Source organism: Nycticebus coucang, chromosome 11 (assembly GCF_027406575.1).
Source record: "Nycticebus coucang isolate mNycCou1 chromosome 11, mNycCou1.pri, whole genome shotgun sequence".
Taxonomy (NCBI): Eukaryota; Metazoa; Chordata; class Mammalia; order Primates; family Lorisidae; genus Nycticebus; species Nycticebus coucang.
In genome coordinates this window covers 67942388-67957127 of record NC_069790.1, presented here as the reverse complement: position 1 = coordinate 67957127, position 14740 = coordinate 67942388, and the positions used below count along the sequence as shown (strand labels likewise).

At 36.8% G+C, this 14740-nt stretch overlaps 1 protein-coding gene across 1 annotated transcript in view; it reads right to left on the bottom strand.

Annotated features, from left to right (window-relative positions):
• The window catches only part of SEMA3E (semaphorin 3E), a 282406-nt gene extending 278178 nt beyond the window's left edge, over positions 1-4228 (bottom strand). Inside the window, exon 1 of the mRNA XM_053553842.1 lies at positions 3516-4228. Within this exon, the coding sequence (XP_053409817.1) occupies positions 3516-3633 (118 nt within the window). The 5' untranslated portion in view covers positions 3634-4228. The remainder of the gene's footprint in view (positions 1-3515) is intronic.
• Positions 4229-14740: the final 10512 nt, after the last annotated feature.

Below are 14740 nucleotides of genomic sequence, written 5' to 3'. Positions count from 1 at the left end.
CCACTCCCTTTGGCCTCTGCAATTGCATCCTTCATTTCTGAGACTTCATACACCTGCCCCATGTGCCAAGCTCCCTTGATTCTGGGGTTTTCCATGTGCACTGGTATTTCTTCTTTGATATGGGTCTTTGGTCTTTTCTTCTCTGAGCTCCATTATCAAGAGAGTTATTTTTGCCTTCCCCGTAACCTCAATAATGCAGGACAGTGAAAGAGAAGGAGAGAACAGGTATCAACAGAGGGAAGTGACTGAATGGCCCGGATTCTTCTTCCCTCATTCTCTGTCTCCTTGATTTCTGTCATGAGGATCAGAGTCGTTTTCCAAGGAAACTCTTGGAGCAGGATAATATAATTTTGTACTAATCACAGCAATATTACCCTATTTAGTTGGATAAAGTTAGCTATAATGTGTAACTATACATGAACTTTTAAATACTTGCCTGACATAGTATCAACTCAAATCTTGACTAAAAGTTACTAAAGAACCAGACAGCAGCTTGCCATTTTTTTTTTTTTTTTTGTGGTTTTTGGCCGGGGCTGGGTATGAACCTGCCACCTCCAGCATATGGGACCGGCGCCCTACTCCTTGAGCCACAGGCGCCGCCCGCAGCTTGCCATTTTAATCTGTACCACATTTTTGTTAACCCAATGTGTTTTGTAACTGGAAAATACATTGAAAATGTTTCATATTGACTCAACTAAAGTAACCATCTCATTTTATCTACGACGCTAGCCCTAAACTAGCATATTTTCTTAATATTGAGGTAAATTGAAGAGGGAAGAATTCAATATAATCACATTGGGGTGGAAGGCAGCAGAGAATCAGCTAGAAGACGTTCCATGTCTTACATTGCCTTTCCGCTTTGTCTCTCCCCTACCCCCGCCTTTAATCTTAACAGTCTCCTCTCAAGCTTTATTCAAGAGCAAGTCATCTCTAGAAATAGTGGAGAATGAAGGGGAGAGAAAAAGGGCAACTCTCCAGACATTTTTTTCTGAGTGTATTTTTATATCATTAACTCACTCTTTGTATTTGACAGTGAAATTTTCTTCTCCTCTTCTGGAAGAGGCACCAGGCTTGTGTTCTCAAATGCCATCTTTAAAGTGGAAGATGTAAGAAAAATGCTTGCCTTTCCCCCATACAGTGTAGACCACTTCTGTGAAAAGAATCCCTGTGTTAACCTGGTAGGCCACCTCCAGGGAGCCGACTGGATTTCCCTGCTGACAGCCAGACAGCAGTGCAGAGCTGTTCTATTCCATATACCCAGTACTTCTTAGATCGATTACCTTAATTCACTTACCATGGGAAATCAACCATTACTGACATCATTTGAGGTAGAAAATGATTAATCTGCCATGTATTATTCACAGTTTTGAATCTAAGATGTCCACCAAATTCCACTGAGTGCAAAGATGTAAACAAGCATTCTGCATATTGTATTGGGATTAAATATTCCTGCTCTGACAGTATACTCACTTTCTTTTCACTGAGGCACTTATGGTGCAGTAAGTGTTTGCTGCTCTAGGTAACATCTTTGGTGTGATCTCTTCACTGATTTTGCTAATAAATTGACAAGTAAAACATTCTATTTTCAGACAACTCTCCCCACACTGCCTTTGAATAAAACCATAGCATTGCTCAAGTCATCTAGTTCCATTAAATTAAAAGGTTGAGAAAAGCCAGAGGGAAATCTCGGGGGAGCTTTCAGTCCAGTGTCCACGCAGATATTAGCAGTTCTACTCCAATGCCACACGACACAACCCATAAAATCAGTTATACTTATTTCTTTGATTAAGAGAGACAGGGCAGATGACCTTGATAATAGTATTATGCATAGAATTTACTTGTATAAGGGAGTTTTGATATTCTCTGACCAAAGTATAAACTCTGTCATGAAATATTAGAAGGGATAGTTTAGAAAACATACTGATATCAAACTAGGAAAAAATGAGTACCCCAATAGTTAAGTTTCACAGGTTAATGCCAGGCATTAACAGCATTGAAGCTCGCCAAAACTGGCTGTTTATACACTTATCTACATAAGAAAAACAATGTATAACTTTTTTCGCATCCTTATTTGTCCATATTCCTTCACATCAAATTTTTACATCTTGATGTATTTGGCCATAACCTCTTAGAAACAGGCATTTTGACACTGCCATGATACATCTTCCCAAGTCAAATATTGATGCTAATTCTGGATACTGTATTTTAAATCCTTTATAAATTTAGTGTCAATGTGTTTCTTAAGTTTGTATAATCTACTGGGTAGTGTTATGGGAAATCTATGGAAACTAAGGAAATATCAATCATTTTAACTATTCCAAAAATAAGAAATTTCTGTATTCAACATTTACTGATGCCAATAAAAACACAAAAAAGCCAAGTATGTCATATACATAAAACTGAGGTCTCCCTTTTTCTTTCTTCTGATGGAATATACTATATTTAGAAAATACAAGCTTCAGTTCTTTCTACCGTGGGGGACAATTTAAAAGCTTACACGGGTTTTTTTCTTTCTTTCTTCTTCTCTTATGTAATCACCAGTGTTACACTGGCTACCTGTCTCAGTGGCTGGTGATAATAAATACTTCTTTGCTAACGATGCATTCCACATTTCTTTTAAGTGCACAAAGTCACTTTCTGAGAGCATGGGTTTTGTTAGTTGTTTTTGCATTTGTTTACCAGGGGAATCATCAAACCTATTCGTGACTGGCTTTTACTGGTACTGATGCAAAAGTTATCTTTTGATCACTTATTGATGAGTATGATGCTGCTTTATAACATATAATTACAGAATGACATATTTAAATGTTCTCTGATAGAGCTTCAAGAAAGCAATATACATTTACATGAAAAAGAATCAATATTAATGAATACTAATAATCCATAGAAGTCAATTTACAAGGATTGTCAATTAACTCTTTATTCTGTTTGCCACATACACAAAAAAGAATACTGATAATTAATTCAACTAGAAATACGATTTCTGTTAGTGGTTAATCATGCTGATGACTTTGTTGTCATGGGTAGGGCGTCATTTTTCATCTTAGGAATTTTCTCCTCCTCTCCTCCTCATTATAGAAACAAACAAAACATACAAAGTAAATTTCTCCCCTATTTCTAGAGCCCTTCCCTGACAACCTTGCTTCCCATCCATAATGCCTGAAATGGTATTATTTAAATACCTGCTGCTAACTTGGTGGTTTCAGTCCTTCAAGGCTATTCACAACCTGCTTCCTCCCTTCCTCTGATCCTTTTGACAGTGAGTAAACTTCTCATCAATAACATCTAGTGTTTCCAAGATTAAAATCATATCCCTGAGTTGGCATGTGATTTTACACTATTTTCAGATGAGATAAGTGTTGCCTATTAATTAGAGGTACTTAGGATCTTAGGTCAGTTTTCCAATAAAATTTTTCAGGTGCATTTTAAGGTGTTCCAAGACCATAAACCCACATCAAATGACTTTTTGTGTTTCATTTGTTTTCTAAACAAAAGGATCCGGAAAGGTAACCTACCTTGATGCGACAGGCGTAAGCGGGGGTGGGGGGTTTCCGCTGTGCGACCTCCCGTCCAGAGGTCCAGGCAGGGACCCCACAGGAGCCAGGTGACGACCAGGCGCCCCGCGGGAGCCATGCTGTGCGCCCTGGGTGCAGACCGTCTCCGCTGCGCCTCACTTTAGGAGGGTCTGCGCTTTACTCAGGACTCCCCTCCGGGGACAGCGTGCTGGAGGCTTTGTCAGAAATCGAACGCGTTGTCATCAGAAAGCACAGTTCCAAAGTGCCATTTGTCAGGCTGTATTTGGGTATGTAGAGCCTTCCTTTTCTCAGGACAGTTGTTTATAAGCCTGGAACAGGAGGACATTCCAAAGAGTGAGTCTTCAGAGCCATGTCCTGCCTAGGGCTCTCTTCAGCAGCTAAGCCGGTAGATTCAGGAGAAGCTGTATTTTTCAGTCACTTAGGCAGCGGTTCATTCAGAAAAAAAAAAAAGAAGAAGAAAGAAAAAAAACCTGAGCACACGCACTGCCTCCTCCGTGGAGCTCTCCTCCTCTGGCTCGCTGAAGCCTCAGAAGTCAGCCTCTTGCACTGACTTGCCAAACTGCTAGTTTTAATTCACCTTTCACCTTGCTAATTAAAAACAAGAAGTGCCATTCCCTGCAGGAGTTGCAGGATCCACCCAGCAGGGATGCCGTCTGTCAGTGCGCTGTGTTTACTGGAAAGTTCAGGCAGGGTTGAGCAGCCTACTTGCTGTTTCTAGGAAGTATTTCTGGTCCACGTGCCCTGCTCCCAACCTCCCTCCCAGCAATCAGCCCGACGCTACTCAGCAGAGAAGTCAGTCTTCCCAAGGAGGAGAGGAGTGAATCAGGAGGGGGTGATATATAATGATAGCTTCACTGTTTAAGAACATGTAACAGGCAAGGACATGGTGTCAGGAAGGGCTGTTAAATATTCATCAAGATTAATCCTTGAAGAAATGCAATTTCATTTTTTAAATAATCTATGTGTAAACTACCCAGTACCCAAATTGATTTTTCTCACTATTAAGGCTTTTTGTATTGCTTATGCCTCCGAAATGTTATTCTTAACTCTCTTAAAGAAAGTGTTTGTCAAGAGCCTGAAAAACAAATGACATCTGTGATTATTTCATAGACTTGTTAGAACTAACAAATTATTTGCTTAGGCAAATTCTTCAAATCAAATCAAAAGCAAATCCTTTTTCCTAAAGTAATTCATAAATTTCACTTCAAATTTAAGAATAATTAAATGCGAGTTTACTCCTTGTTAAGGTAACCATGGTAAAGTTGAGATTCACTACCCAAGGGATCCCTGTAAAGCAGGTATTGGAAAACTCAGGACATGAAATACGTCAGGCTTCAACGGCTATGCACTTTCAGAGTTTATTTTCCAAGACACTATGTTTGTGTAAATAAGCTTAACACAATAGGTCAACTTCACAATCTACTTTCAATCAATCTCAAAAACTAAACCAAACACTTTGGAACTCTTGGCATGGAAATGAATGGTATTATTTTAAGATACCAATAAATGAATAGATATTTGATTTGACAGTGGAGAGTTAAATGGCAAACAAATGATCTCAACTACGATAACTTTCTTACTCTGTATTTTAAATGACACAGGCTGAGGGCATTTTTGAGAATTGTGTTTTTAAAATCATATAATTATAATAAGAAGATAACAAGGTTACCCTGATATTTTGTTTTATATAAACAAATGTACAGTCTCGCGTTCTTTGCCCATTTTTTAAAGCATGATATGTTCTTACACAAGCAGAGTATATTTAGCAAAATGTAAATGTCACTGGATATTATAAATAATAAGATTTCCAAAGTCTACAAAAGATAACAAACTCTAAACATTATTTAACAGTAAAGCAACGTGAAGTATTTAGAGACTTTTAACCTGGGGTGGTCTCTGTAAGTGCTTGCATATTTTATAAGCCAGTCTGTTGAGCTTCAGACCTAAAGATTGCTCTAATTGTAGTAAATGATACCTTTGAAATCCTCTTCTAGAACTGAAGCAAACTACAAAATAGATAGCAGCTTTTATATGTATTATTTAATACTGAAATTCTGGAAAAGAAATGGGGTGGCTATAACTTTTATAACAAATACCTGGCTACTATCATACAACTGAAATTCTACTCAGTGATTGCACAGTGCCTGTCCTAACTTATTATGGAATTGAGGCAATCTAAGACATTTCAACCTTTTCGTTAGCACACAAAATACATACCACTAAATGTTGATGGGAAGATAAATGTTATGAATGCCAAGATGTGCCTTCAAATTAAGTTAGGACAATTTTGAAGGACATGCCAGAATAATAGATTCTTTGGGTTTCTCAAATGTGCTTTGGTTTATTTGTCAGTTATCAATGTCATTACTTACCTCCTTTAACTCCTCTTTATGCCCTTCTACCTTTCTCTTTATCCTGTATAAAACATAGAGATGATATAAAAAGTGGCTAATAAGAAATTTAAACATCGAGAACTATCCACAGCCTCAGTTTCTCCCTGAGCTTTGGAACAAAGAGTCTTCCAATTAGTCATTCACATTATAAAATAAAACAAGAATAATTTACAGGAGCAGGGTCACTGTAAATTTATCAACCAAACAACAAGATTTTGAGAATAAAAGAGGCTTCTATTAATACTTACATACAGGCTGGACATCGTGGCTCAGATCTATAATCCTAGCACTCTGGGAGGCCAAAGTGGGTGGATCCCTTGAACTCAGGAGCTCAAGACCAGCCTAAACAAGAGTGAGTCACCATCTATACTAAAAATAGAAAAAAAAAAAAAATAGCTGGCATTGTGGCACATGCATCTAATCCCAGTTACCTGGGAGGAGGCTGAGGCAAGACAATCACTTGATCAAGTGATTACTTGATCACTTGAGGAATTTGAGTTTGCCTGAGCTAGATTGATGCCACAGCACTCTAGCCTGGCCAATAGAGTGAGACTCTGTCTCAAAAAAATAAATAATAATAATAGTAAATATTGCACACAAACCAAGAATATTATAGACAAATGAGAACATCAATATCATACTACTTGGGAGAGATTTTTGGATACTTCTGGGAAAACATAGAAATGAAAAAAATCTAAACAAACAAAAAACTGACACCATCAATAGAAAGTGAAAAAAAAAAAAAGCTTTAGCAAACTGAAGAGCTTTCAGATGAGCAACAATATTATTGTATTGGTCTGTACTAGTGAACAATATCAGGCAACATGGACAACCAGATGGGAAGAGAAATGCCCTCTCTGAAGGTGTTACTTGCCACATCAAGGGTCTTACTCCAAAATCTCTCCTCGTTGCTAGTCTTACATCATTGTGTGAAGAACAATCTTAATCTAGTAGTGAGGGGTAACAAAAAGAAAAATTCAGTACTCATCAAAAATTCCAGGTTCCCCCATGCTGCATTGTGCAACTGGTTGTCCAAATTTAACAACAAAAGAGCAACTGGATTCAGAACAATTCTTCCTTGTATGTGGTCCCAGACTATCTGCTGCTGATTTACTAGGGGTACTTGTTAAAAGAGCAGAATCCTATGGCCCACACCATGCTCCCAGTTTGCATGAAATTTTACATGCTAAAATTTGAGTTGTATAGATGTTCCTTTAGGACAGTGTCACCCAAAGATTAGACAGCTGTATGCCACATTTACCATTTTTATTATAATGCATGGCATTTGTAATTAAAATTTATCTTAAATTTGCATAAAATGAAACCACGGGCTTGATGTGCTACTTATATTTTTCAAATATATATGAAACAAAACAAAAAATATAAAAGTTTATTTCTCTACCACCTAAAATTATCTTGCATACTGTATATCTATCCGTCACTTAAACTTGCTTAAGAAGAAATTATAAATACAGGTGGGGAAAGATGTGCATCCTTGGGAACCAATATAGGGGTAAAGTGATTCCGTACATCCCTTTTAGAAAGGGGTGGAATATGCCCTCTGCTTTTCCAATGGAACATTTATGCAAAATGATGTCAAAAACATTATTTAGAGGTGAACAACATGGTATTCCACTTCCAGCATGTCATATATATATACATATATGTGTGTGTGTGTGTGTGTGTAAAAAGACTATTAATAAACCGGAGTACCACAATAGCAATGATAATGATCCTTTTGTGAGCTGAAGACGGACTTTCTGTGTGGTAGTTATGGCATTGCAGCTTCACTAATCTCTCTTCTATTCCTGCTCGTCCTGCTCGCTCAATGATCTCCAGTCTGGAGCACCTCAAATGTCCAACCCATACGGCCTACTGCTGCCACCATCCCTGCTGCTGTGTTATACAGGCCAAGACTGATAATGCTTTTATTGGTCACGTACTTTAAATACCTTATATCACAAAATTGTTAAGGGATCCAGAGTCTGGTTTAGCTGTTCCCTACATTCAGTGATTCCAGAAGATAAGAACTAATAGATAACTAAATTATTCCTGATTGTACTGAGAATGGTCCCAGAGAATGGCGTCCCCTCAGTTGTTACCATGCAGGATGGATCTATTCACCTGCCTGAAAAAGGTTTGACAGACGCCATTCTGCTGTCATCATTTAGATGACTAACAAATCAATAAATCAGCTTTGTATTTCTCTATTTTTATCAGCTGTTTTAAAACCTGAAAACAACTCATACAGTTTGAGCAAAATTGCTCTTCTGTACAATTTTCCAATTCTTTGTTTCTGACTTATACTAGGTTTATCCTTATTTTCTTTTAGGTCACTGGTAATAAAGAAACACAGGAGCAGCATTTGGGGAGAGTGCTGGCTTTAATGGCTTTTAATCAAAGACAAGAAATGATTCTCATGTCCTTTTTATGGCAAAATATAGTTATCATGGGTGTTATTAATTTTGAACATATTTTAATTTGTAGGTTCTGGGAGGTTTCCCTATACAATTCCTAATGAGTTTTACAGAGTTCCTAAACAAAGGTAGAGCTCTAATCAGTTGCTTTAAAAAATGTAACAGAAACTTCCACAATATAACTTACTGGTTTCTATGTCTGTTGTAGTATAGATTTGTAAATTATTCATGGTACCAACGGTGAATTTGTTGTAATATGTTACTAGTACTTTCAATACCTACTACCGTACTTCAAACTGAGTGCATTTTAAAAGGAATAACAATAATGATTTCTGTTAATATATCATTTTTTATATGCTAGGCACCATGCAAGACATTTTCACATATAATCCAATTAAACCGAGAACATGGCCGTATTCAGTGGGTACCACTGTGACTGCGTCCTAATCAGAAGGAGACTCTAGGACACAGGCACTAAGTAAGTGGCTTGAGGTGAAATAACAGCAAGTGGCACAGCCACCAAGTGAAACCCGATACTAGGGTCTGTGTTCTAGTCCTCACCTTTATCTTTTCAGGGAATATTATTTAGACAAAACTTCATAATGGTTCTTCCAAATACCATCCTAGTAGGAAACTACCTTTAGTAAGTGTTGATAATTAACTATATCATTAAAAATAAAAACCTTTTAAGGCAGTTGGTGATCTAGTCTACAGTCAGCTTCTGTGATCGAACTCGCCAGATAAAGCCCCACCTCGCAGGTTGTGACAGACAGCGGAGCACGTTCTACGCAATTTCAGGTTTATAGAGTGACCAGCTGCACAAATGTTAGTGTTTTGGGTAGAGGATTAATGCTGGCCTTTGTTTTTGTTAGATTTTGACTAGAGTCTTCTTAGCTTGGCAGTCAGGCACAACGCTGGAGCTAAATATAGAAGGCAAAACTATTAAAGAGCAAATTTCGAAAGGAACTAAGAAACTAAATTTTTAAGAAAAATGTTCAAGTCATAATAGTTATTCTGGAAATATATATACATAGGTAAATACATACAAATACATGCTTATGTCCAGATATGTGTATTTCTAATTATGGTTACAAAAGAAGAAAGAAGTTTCTAAGAAAGGAATTAAGGGTAATAAATCACTTACAAATAGTTACTATTTATATTATTTTGTCCAAAAGATTCCAACATGTTCAAACAATGTTCCCACTAATGTACCTAAACTAAAGATGACATTTTATACTCTGTTCACTTAAGAAATGGACTCAGTATGAGGACAACAATAAAATGCCATGAACAGCAGTGAAGAAGTTAGCCATCCACTGGTTTCTTAATCATATTCTAGAGTTTAAGGCTGCCCAGGCTTCCTTTTATCCTGGCAAGGAAAGATCTAATTTTTTCAAGGTCAGTTTCTGAATTGTTGACTTATGAAAAAAAAAAAAAAAAGGGAATGAAAGCAGAGAGGAAAGTGATAGTTTAAGGTAATTATTTTTAATTTTTTCTTCTTCATGGCGTGTCTTGAGTTCTGTTTCATTTTCTCTATAATCTCCATCATTTTTTATCTATCACTGCCAGTCCCAAAAGAGTTGGGGTGGAGAGATTTGTTTGTTAAATATTTATTGAGTGTGTATTATCTATAAAGGCTTAAAATATTTAATGACTGGGCGGCACCTGTAGCTCAAAGGGGTAGCGTGCTGGTCCCATGTGCCGGAGGTGGTAGGTTGAAACCCAGCCTCGGCCAAAAACTGCAAAAAAAAAAAAAAAAAAAAAAAATGTAATGACTAAAAATTTTTTTTTAGTAAGTGGAAACATGCTAACATAAAGTAGGAGATGAAATGGCATTCTCTAATTTTATTCAGAGGCCTTAATTGTCCACTTTGGGTAGAGAATGAATGGCCAGTATGTCAGCATAAAGTGGAAAGTGACCATTACAAAAGAAGAAGGAAGGATTAAACCAGTGCAATTATCCATCAGTTACTGGCAAGAAACGAAGCAAAATAGCCAAATATTTTATAATGTTTTATAGCATTTTCAATTGTTATACAATTGGAAGAGGGATATAAAATTTTACACATCACATAAAGGTAACATCAACTCAATGAATATACCTGTGTCACATTAAAATAAATAGAAACAAACACTAACTTTAAAGTTGTGAAGACTATCACAGTAAAACATATTCAAAATAAATTATATTTTGGCTTTGAAAGTGAATTTAAGAGTTCAAAGTACTCACAATAACCAAAGGGGGGTGGGGGGGACCTGGCAAAAGTCCTGTAAAGACTCCTTCCCAGCAAAGACTTCCTCTCCTAACACCATTCCAAATCACCATCCACAAAAGAGAGAAAATGATGAAAAAGAGAATGCAATATTGAACCTATTGGTGAGCTCCTAAAGACAGAAGGAATCTTGGCTTAGTATTTTGTATCACCTTTTATTCTGCTTTACTATAATTTTAACATCTGCTTTTGAAAATTATGTTCATACATGAGCCAAATTTTACATAAGGCAGGATTTCAAGTACAGTGCCTTTTTGTGCGAATCTGTTGTTTTATTATTGGGGTTATATTTGATGGGCAATGTGAGTGGTTATTTTGCCTGACCAAGTAGTTCTGGCTTATTATGTCCCAATACATAACACTAGCACCATGTGGAGGCCAGCACTGGTACTACATGTTTTCAGTTGTCAAGGAAACTATAGTTAAACGACTATTTGTGCTCACAATTTGTTTCCCCTTGCGAAATAAAGAATTTGCTTTATCAAGTAGTAATGTGACACTTTATGTTCTGAACACAGCCACTTTTCACTGTTCATAGAATAGGTCTTGCCAGTGAAGGAGGAAAGGATTTAAATGTTCTCTGTAAAGAACATTAAAGCTTTTAAAAACATTGACTTCTGTTCAGAAAATACTTCTTAACAAACAGCTTAGCATTTTAAAAAGATGACCATACATGTGTCAGAAAGATGATAAATGAAAAAATATGTCTTTTGAAAATATGTTCCTTAAAATTTAGCAAACTGGTTGAAAATTGATAATTTAGAAGACTACAATCAGCCCTGATTTATGACTATTGTATCTCATACCTAAAGCATCTCTAATATTACCATTGCTATAATGAGGTAATTGATACATATATTCTTTACATAATCACATTTTAATAGGAAATAAATAGTGCAAAAATATGAACCAGAAAAAATCATCTTTTCTAAATCCCAACTTCATTCCACTTGCTTGCCAAAAGATAAAAACAATGTCCTTTTCCAAAGATCTAAGCAGAAAGAATATTTTAAACCTAGGATTTTAGTTTGTATTATCTAGAGCTAAAAAATTAGCAGGTTTCCAAGGATAAATTAGTGTATGTGCATAGAGCTATGCCTGAACTTAATTGCAGGAGAATTTCAAAGCACTGGTTAATGATCTGAAGGTGGATCACTTATCATTGTTAAGAAAAGGTATAAAAATGGAATTTCAATAAAAACTTCACTAAATGAAATTTTAATAGCTGAGCAAGAAAAGCTAATTAGTGTTTAACATTTGTACAATAAAGTTGAAAAGAGTTATGCAGAAATGAAATATAAGAAACAACATTATGTTTCATAAAATAAAGGTAAAAATTAAAGATTTCCTGAGTGACGTAAGTTTTAGAAGAGTCTACTTTACCTATTATTTTCTTTCTTTATTTATTTATTTATTTTTGGTTTTTGAGCGGGGCTAGGTTTGAACCCGCCACCTCTGGCATATGGGACCGGCGCCCTACTCCTTGAGCCACAGGTGCCGCCCTACCTATTATTTTAAATGAAGTATTATTTACAGCATTAAAAACATGGCATATTATCTATTCCTTTTTGATCAGTTGCTAAATTATTTAAATTCCAAGAATGTTGTTTTGTACAGTTTTTAAACTATAAAATATTACCATTGACATGAATAAGAATAACTCAAATATAAATTTTCTCCATTGTAAATACGGAGTCAAGTTAGTTAAATATTTCTCCTAGAATTTTTCTTACTTCCCACTATTCAGTGCACAGTTTCTTAAATTAATTCATTTTCTGTAAGATCAAACAAATTCCACTTTATTGTAAACCACATAGAAAAATGTAACATTTATTATAAAATAAATCTTCCCCTAATCTCACTTACTTTGTAGCTATAGACTCATATCTAGGCTCCAATTTATAGTGAAAAATTTTCAAAATATTGTCTGTAGTCTGTCTTCATTTGTTTGCCTTTCATTTGCTCCTGAATCCACTCTATCAGTTAGAATTTTGTTTGGTTGCAAGCAGTAGAAAACCCCAAACAACAGTAATTTAAATATGACAAATTTGACTTTCCCTTCTTATAAACACAGTTCAGGTGTAAGTCCAGGGCTGGTATGGCACAGTAAGGACCATACGGACATGAGCACTTTCTATCTTGAAGTGTGCCCATCCTCAGTAGGTAATCTTCAGCAGCCCGTCCAAACTCCAGCTACCACATCCTCTCTGCAGAGTAGTAATTGCTATGGCTTGGATGTCCCTCCAAAACTCTTACTGAAATTTAATTGTCATTACAAAATTATTAAGAGGTGAGATCTCTTAGAGGTGATTAGGACATGAGGGTTCTGTCCTCGGGAATGGTGCAGTTATCTTGGGAGTGGGCTCCTGATGGAAGGATAGGTTCAGCCTGATTTCCTCTCTCTCTCTCACACACACACACACACACTTTCTCACATGCGATGCCTTCTCCCAGGTTATGAGGCAGCAACAAGATCCTATTCATGTGTGTCTTCTCAACCTTGATTTCCCTGCCTCTAGAGTCATGAGCCAAACAAGCTATTATTAATAAAGTACCCAGACTGTGTTATTCTGTTACAGCTGCAGAAAACAGATTAAGAGTAGTGTGCCCTCTGCTTTTAAAGGTATTTCTTAGAAGCCCTCATGTTCCCAACCTCTAAATTTTTGAGCACCACAGGATTTAGACCTAAGATCACATCTGTTCTCCGCCTATTCCCACCCAGTAGAGTGGACTTGCAATGTATTGACTTGGCCTAACTGACCTGTCTTCCCCAGAATTCCATTTCTTTTCTGTTTTCTCTTAGGCTGAATCAAAAGAGAGATTGGGACATCTGGAGTGTGGAAGGGAAATAGCAGTCATTTTGTCAGACACATAAGGCTGCTTATTTGTTTCAGGGGCAGCTCCCTGGCCTGTAACTGTTCCACTTTTGAAGGAACGTCTTTCAGCTTCTCTGTCTCCTGGGTAAGGTGTGTGTCTTTACCTCAATCACTACGGGCTCCAGTTTCTGTAGGACACCCATCTCACCAAGGGTGGAGGCAACCAGAGCTAACATGGGTTTTAGTCTGTCTTTGTCGGGTTCAGGTTATGCTTACAGTTTTCAACTTGTTCTTGCTTGCTTTGATTTCACATCCTTCATCTCTTTATTACCCACACATTGCACTTCAAATTCCACTTTTGGGCATGAAAACAACAGCCTTGGAGAGATGTATTTACCAGTTTTCACAAATGTATAAGGTGAAATCCATGCAAAACATCTATTTTTATCTTCTAGAGATACTGCCTCTTCAATTGAACCCTAATGAAATCACTAGACCACGGCTTTTCATAACATCTAAGAGCTGAAGTTCTCATACTTAACACCAATAAAACTATTGATAAATCACTCAACCCCTCTACTAAATTCCATATTATTACTGTAGTTTGCCAAGTATGATCTACTCCAGTTTATAATGTGCACCTACACTGTTGGTCCAAACTTTTAGGAAAAAAAATTAATTTTTGAATTCAAATGTTGATTTGTTCATACTTAGGTTCTTTTTTTGCATTATAAAGGAATTTTAGAATTTCTTTTTTAACATATTATGGCACAAGAAATTTTATGTAACAATTAAACAAAGGTACAAGGAATTTTTTGTACTGGTAACAAATTTACAATATTGACATCATAGAAGGCCAAGAGCTCTTTGTCACTGTCACTGTCACTTTGCCCTCATCACTGTCAGTATCAGAATTATTGTCTTCCTCAATTTCTAAACTGCCAATGTCTTCTCAAGAGTCACTTTCCTTATCCTGGTAAATTTTATAATCATCAGTTCCATCCATAGTATTGCCAATGCTTCATTTTTTAAGCTATTTTATAACCACTTCCCTTTTGACATCCTTCCATAATCTTAGGATCTAATCACAAACTTGGGTGATGGATGCTTTTTTGATTCTGCCTGTAAGTGTTAAATCATTATCAAGAAGCTAAATCCAGGGCGGCGCCTGTGGCTCAGTCAGTAGGGCGCCAGCCCCATATACCGAGGGTGGCGGGTTCAGGCCCGGCCCTGGCCAAACTGCAACCAAAAAATAGCCGGGCGTTGTGGCGGGTGCCTGTGGTCCCAGCTACTTGGGAGGCT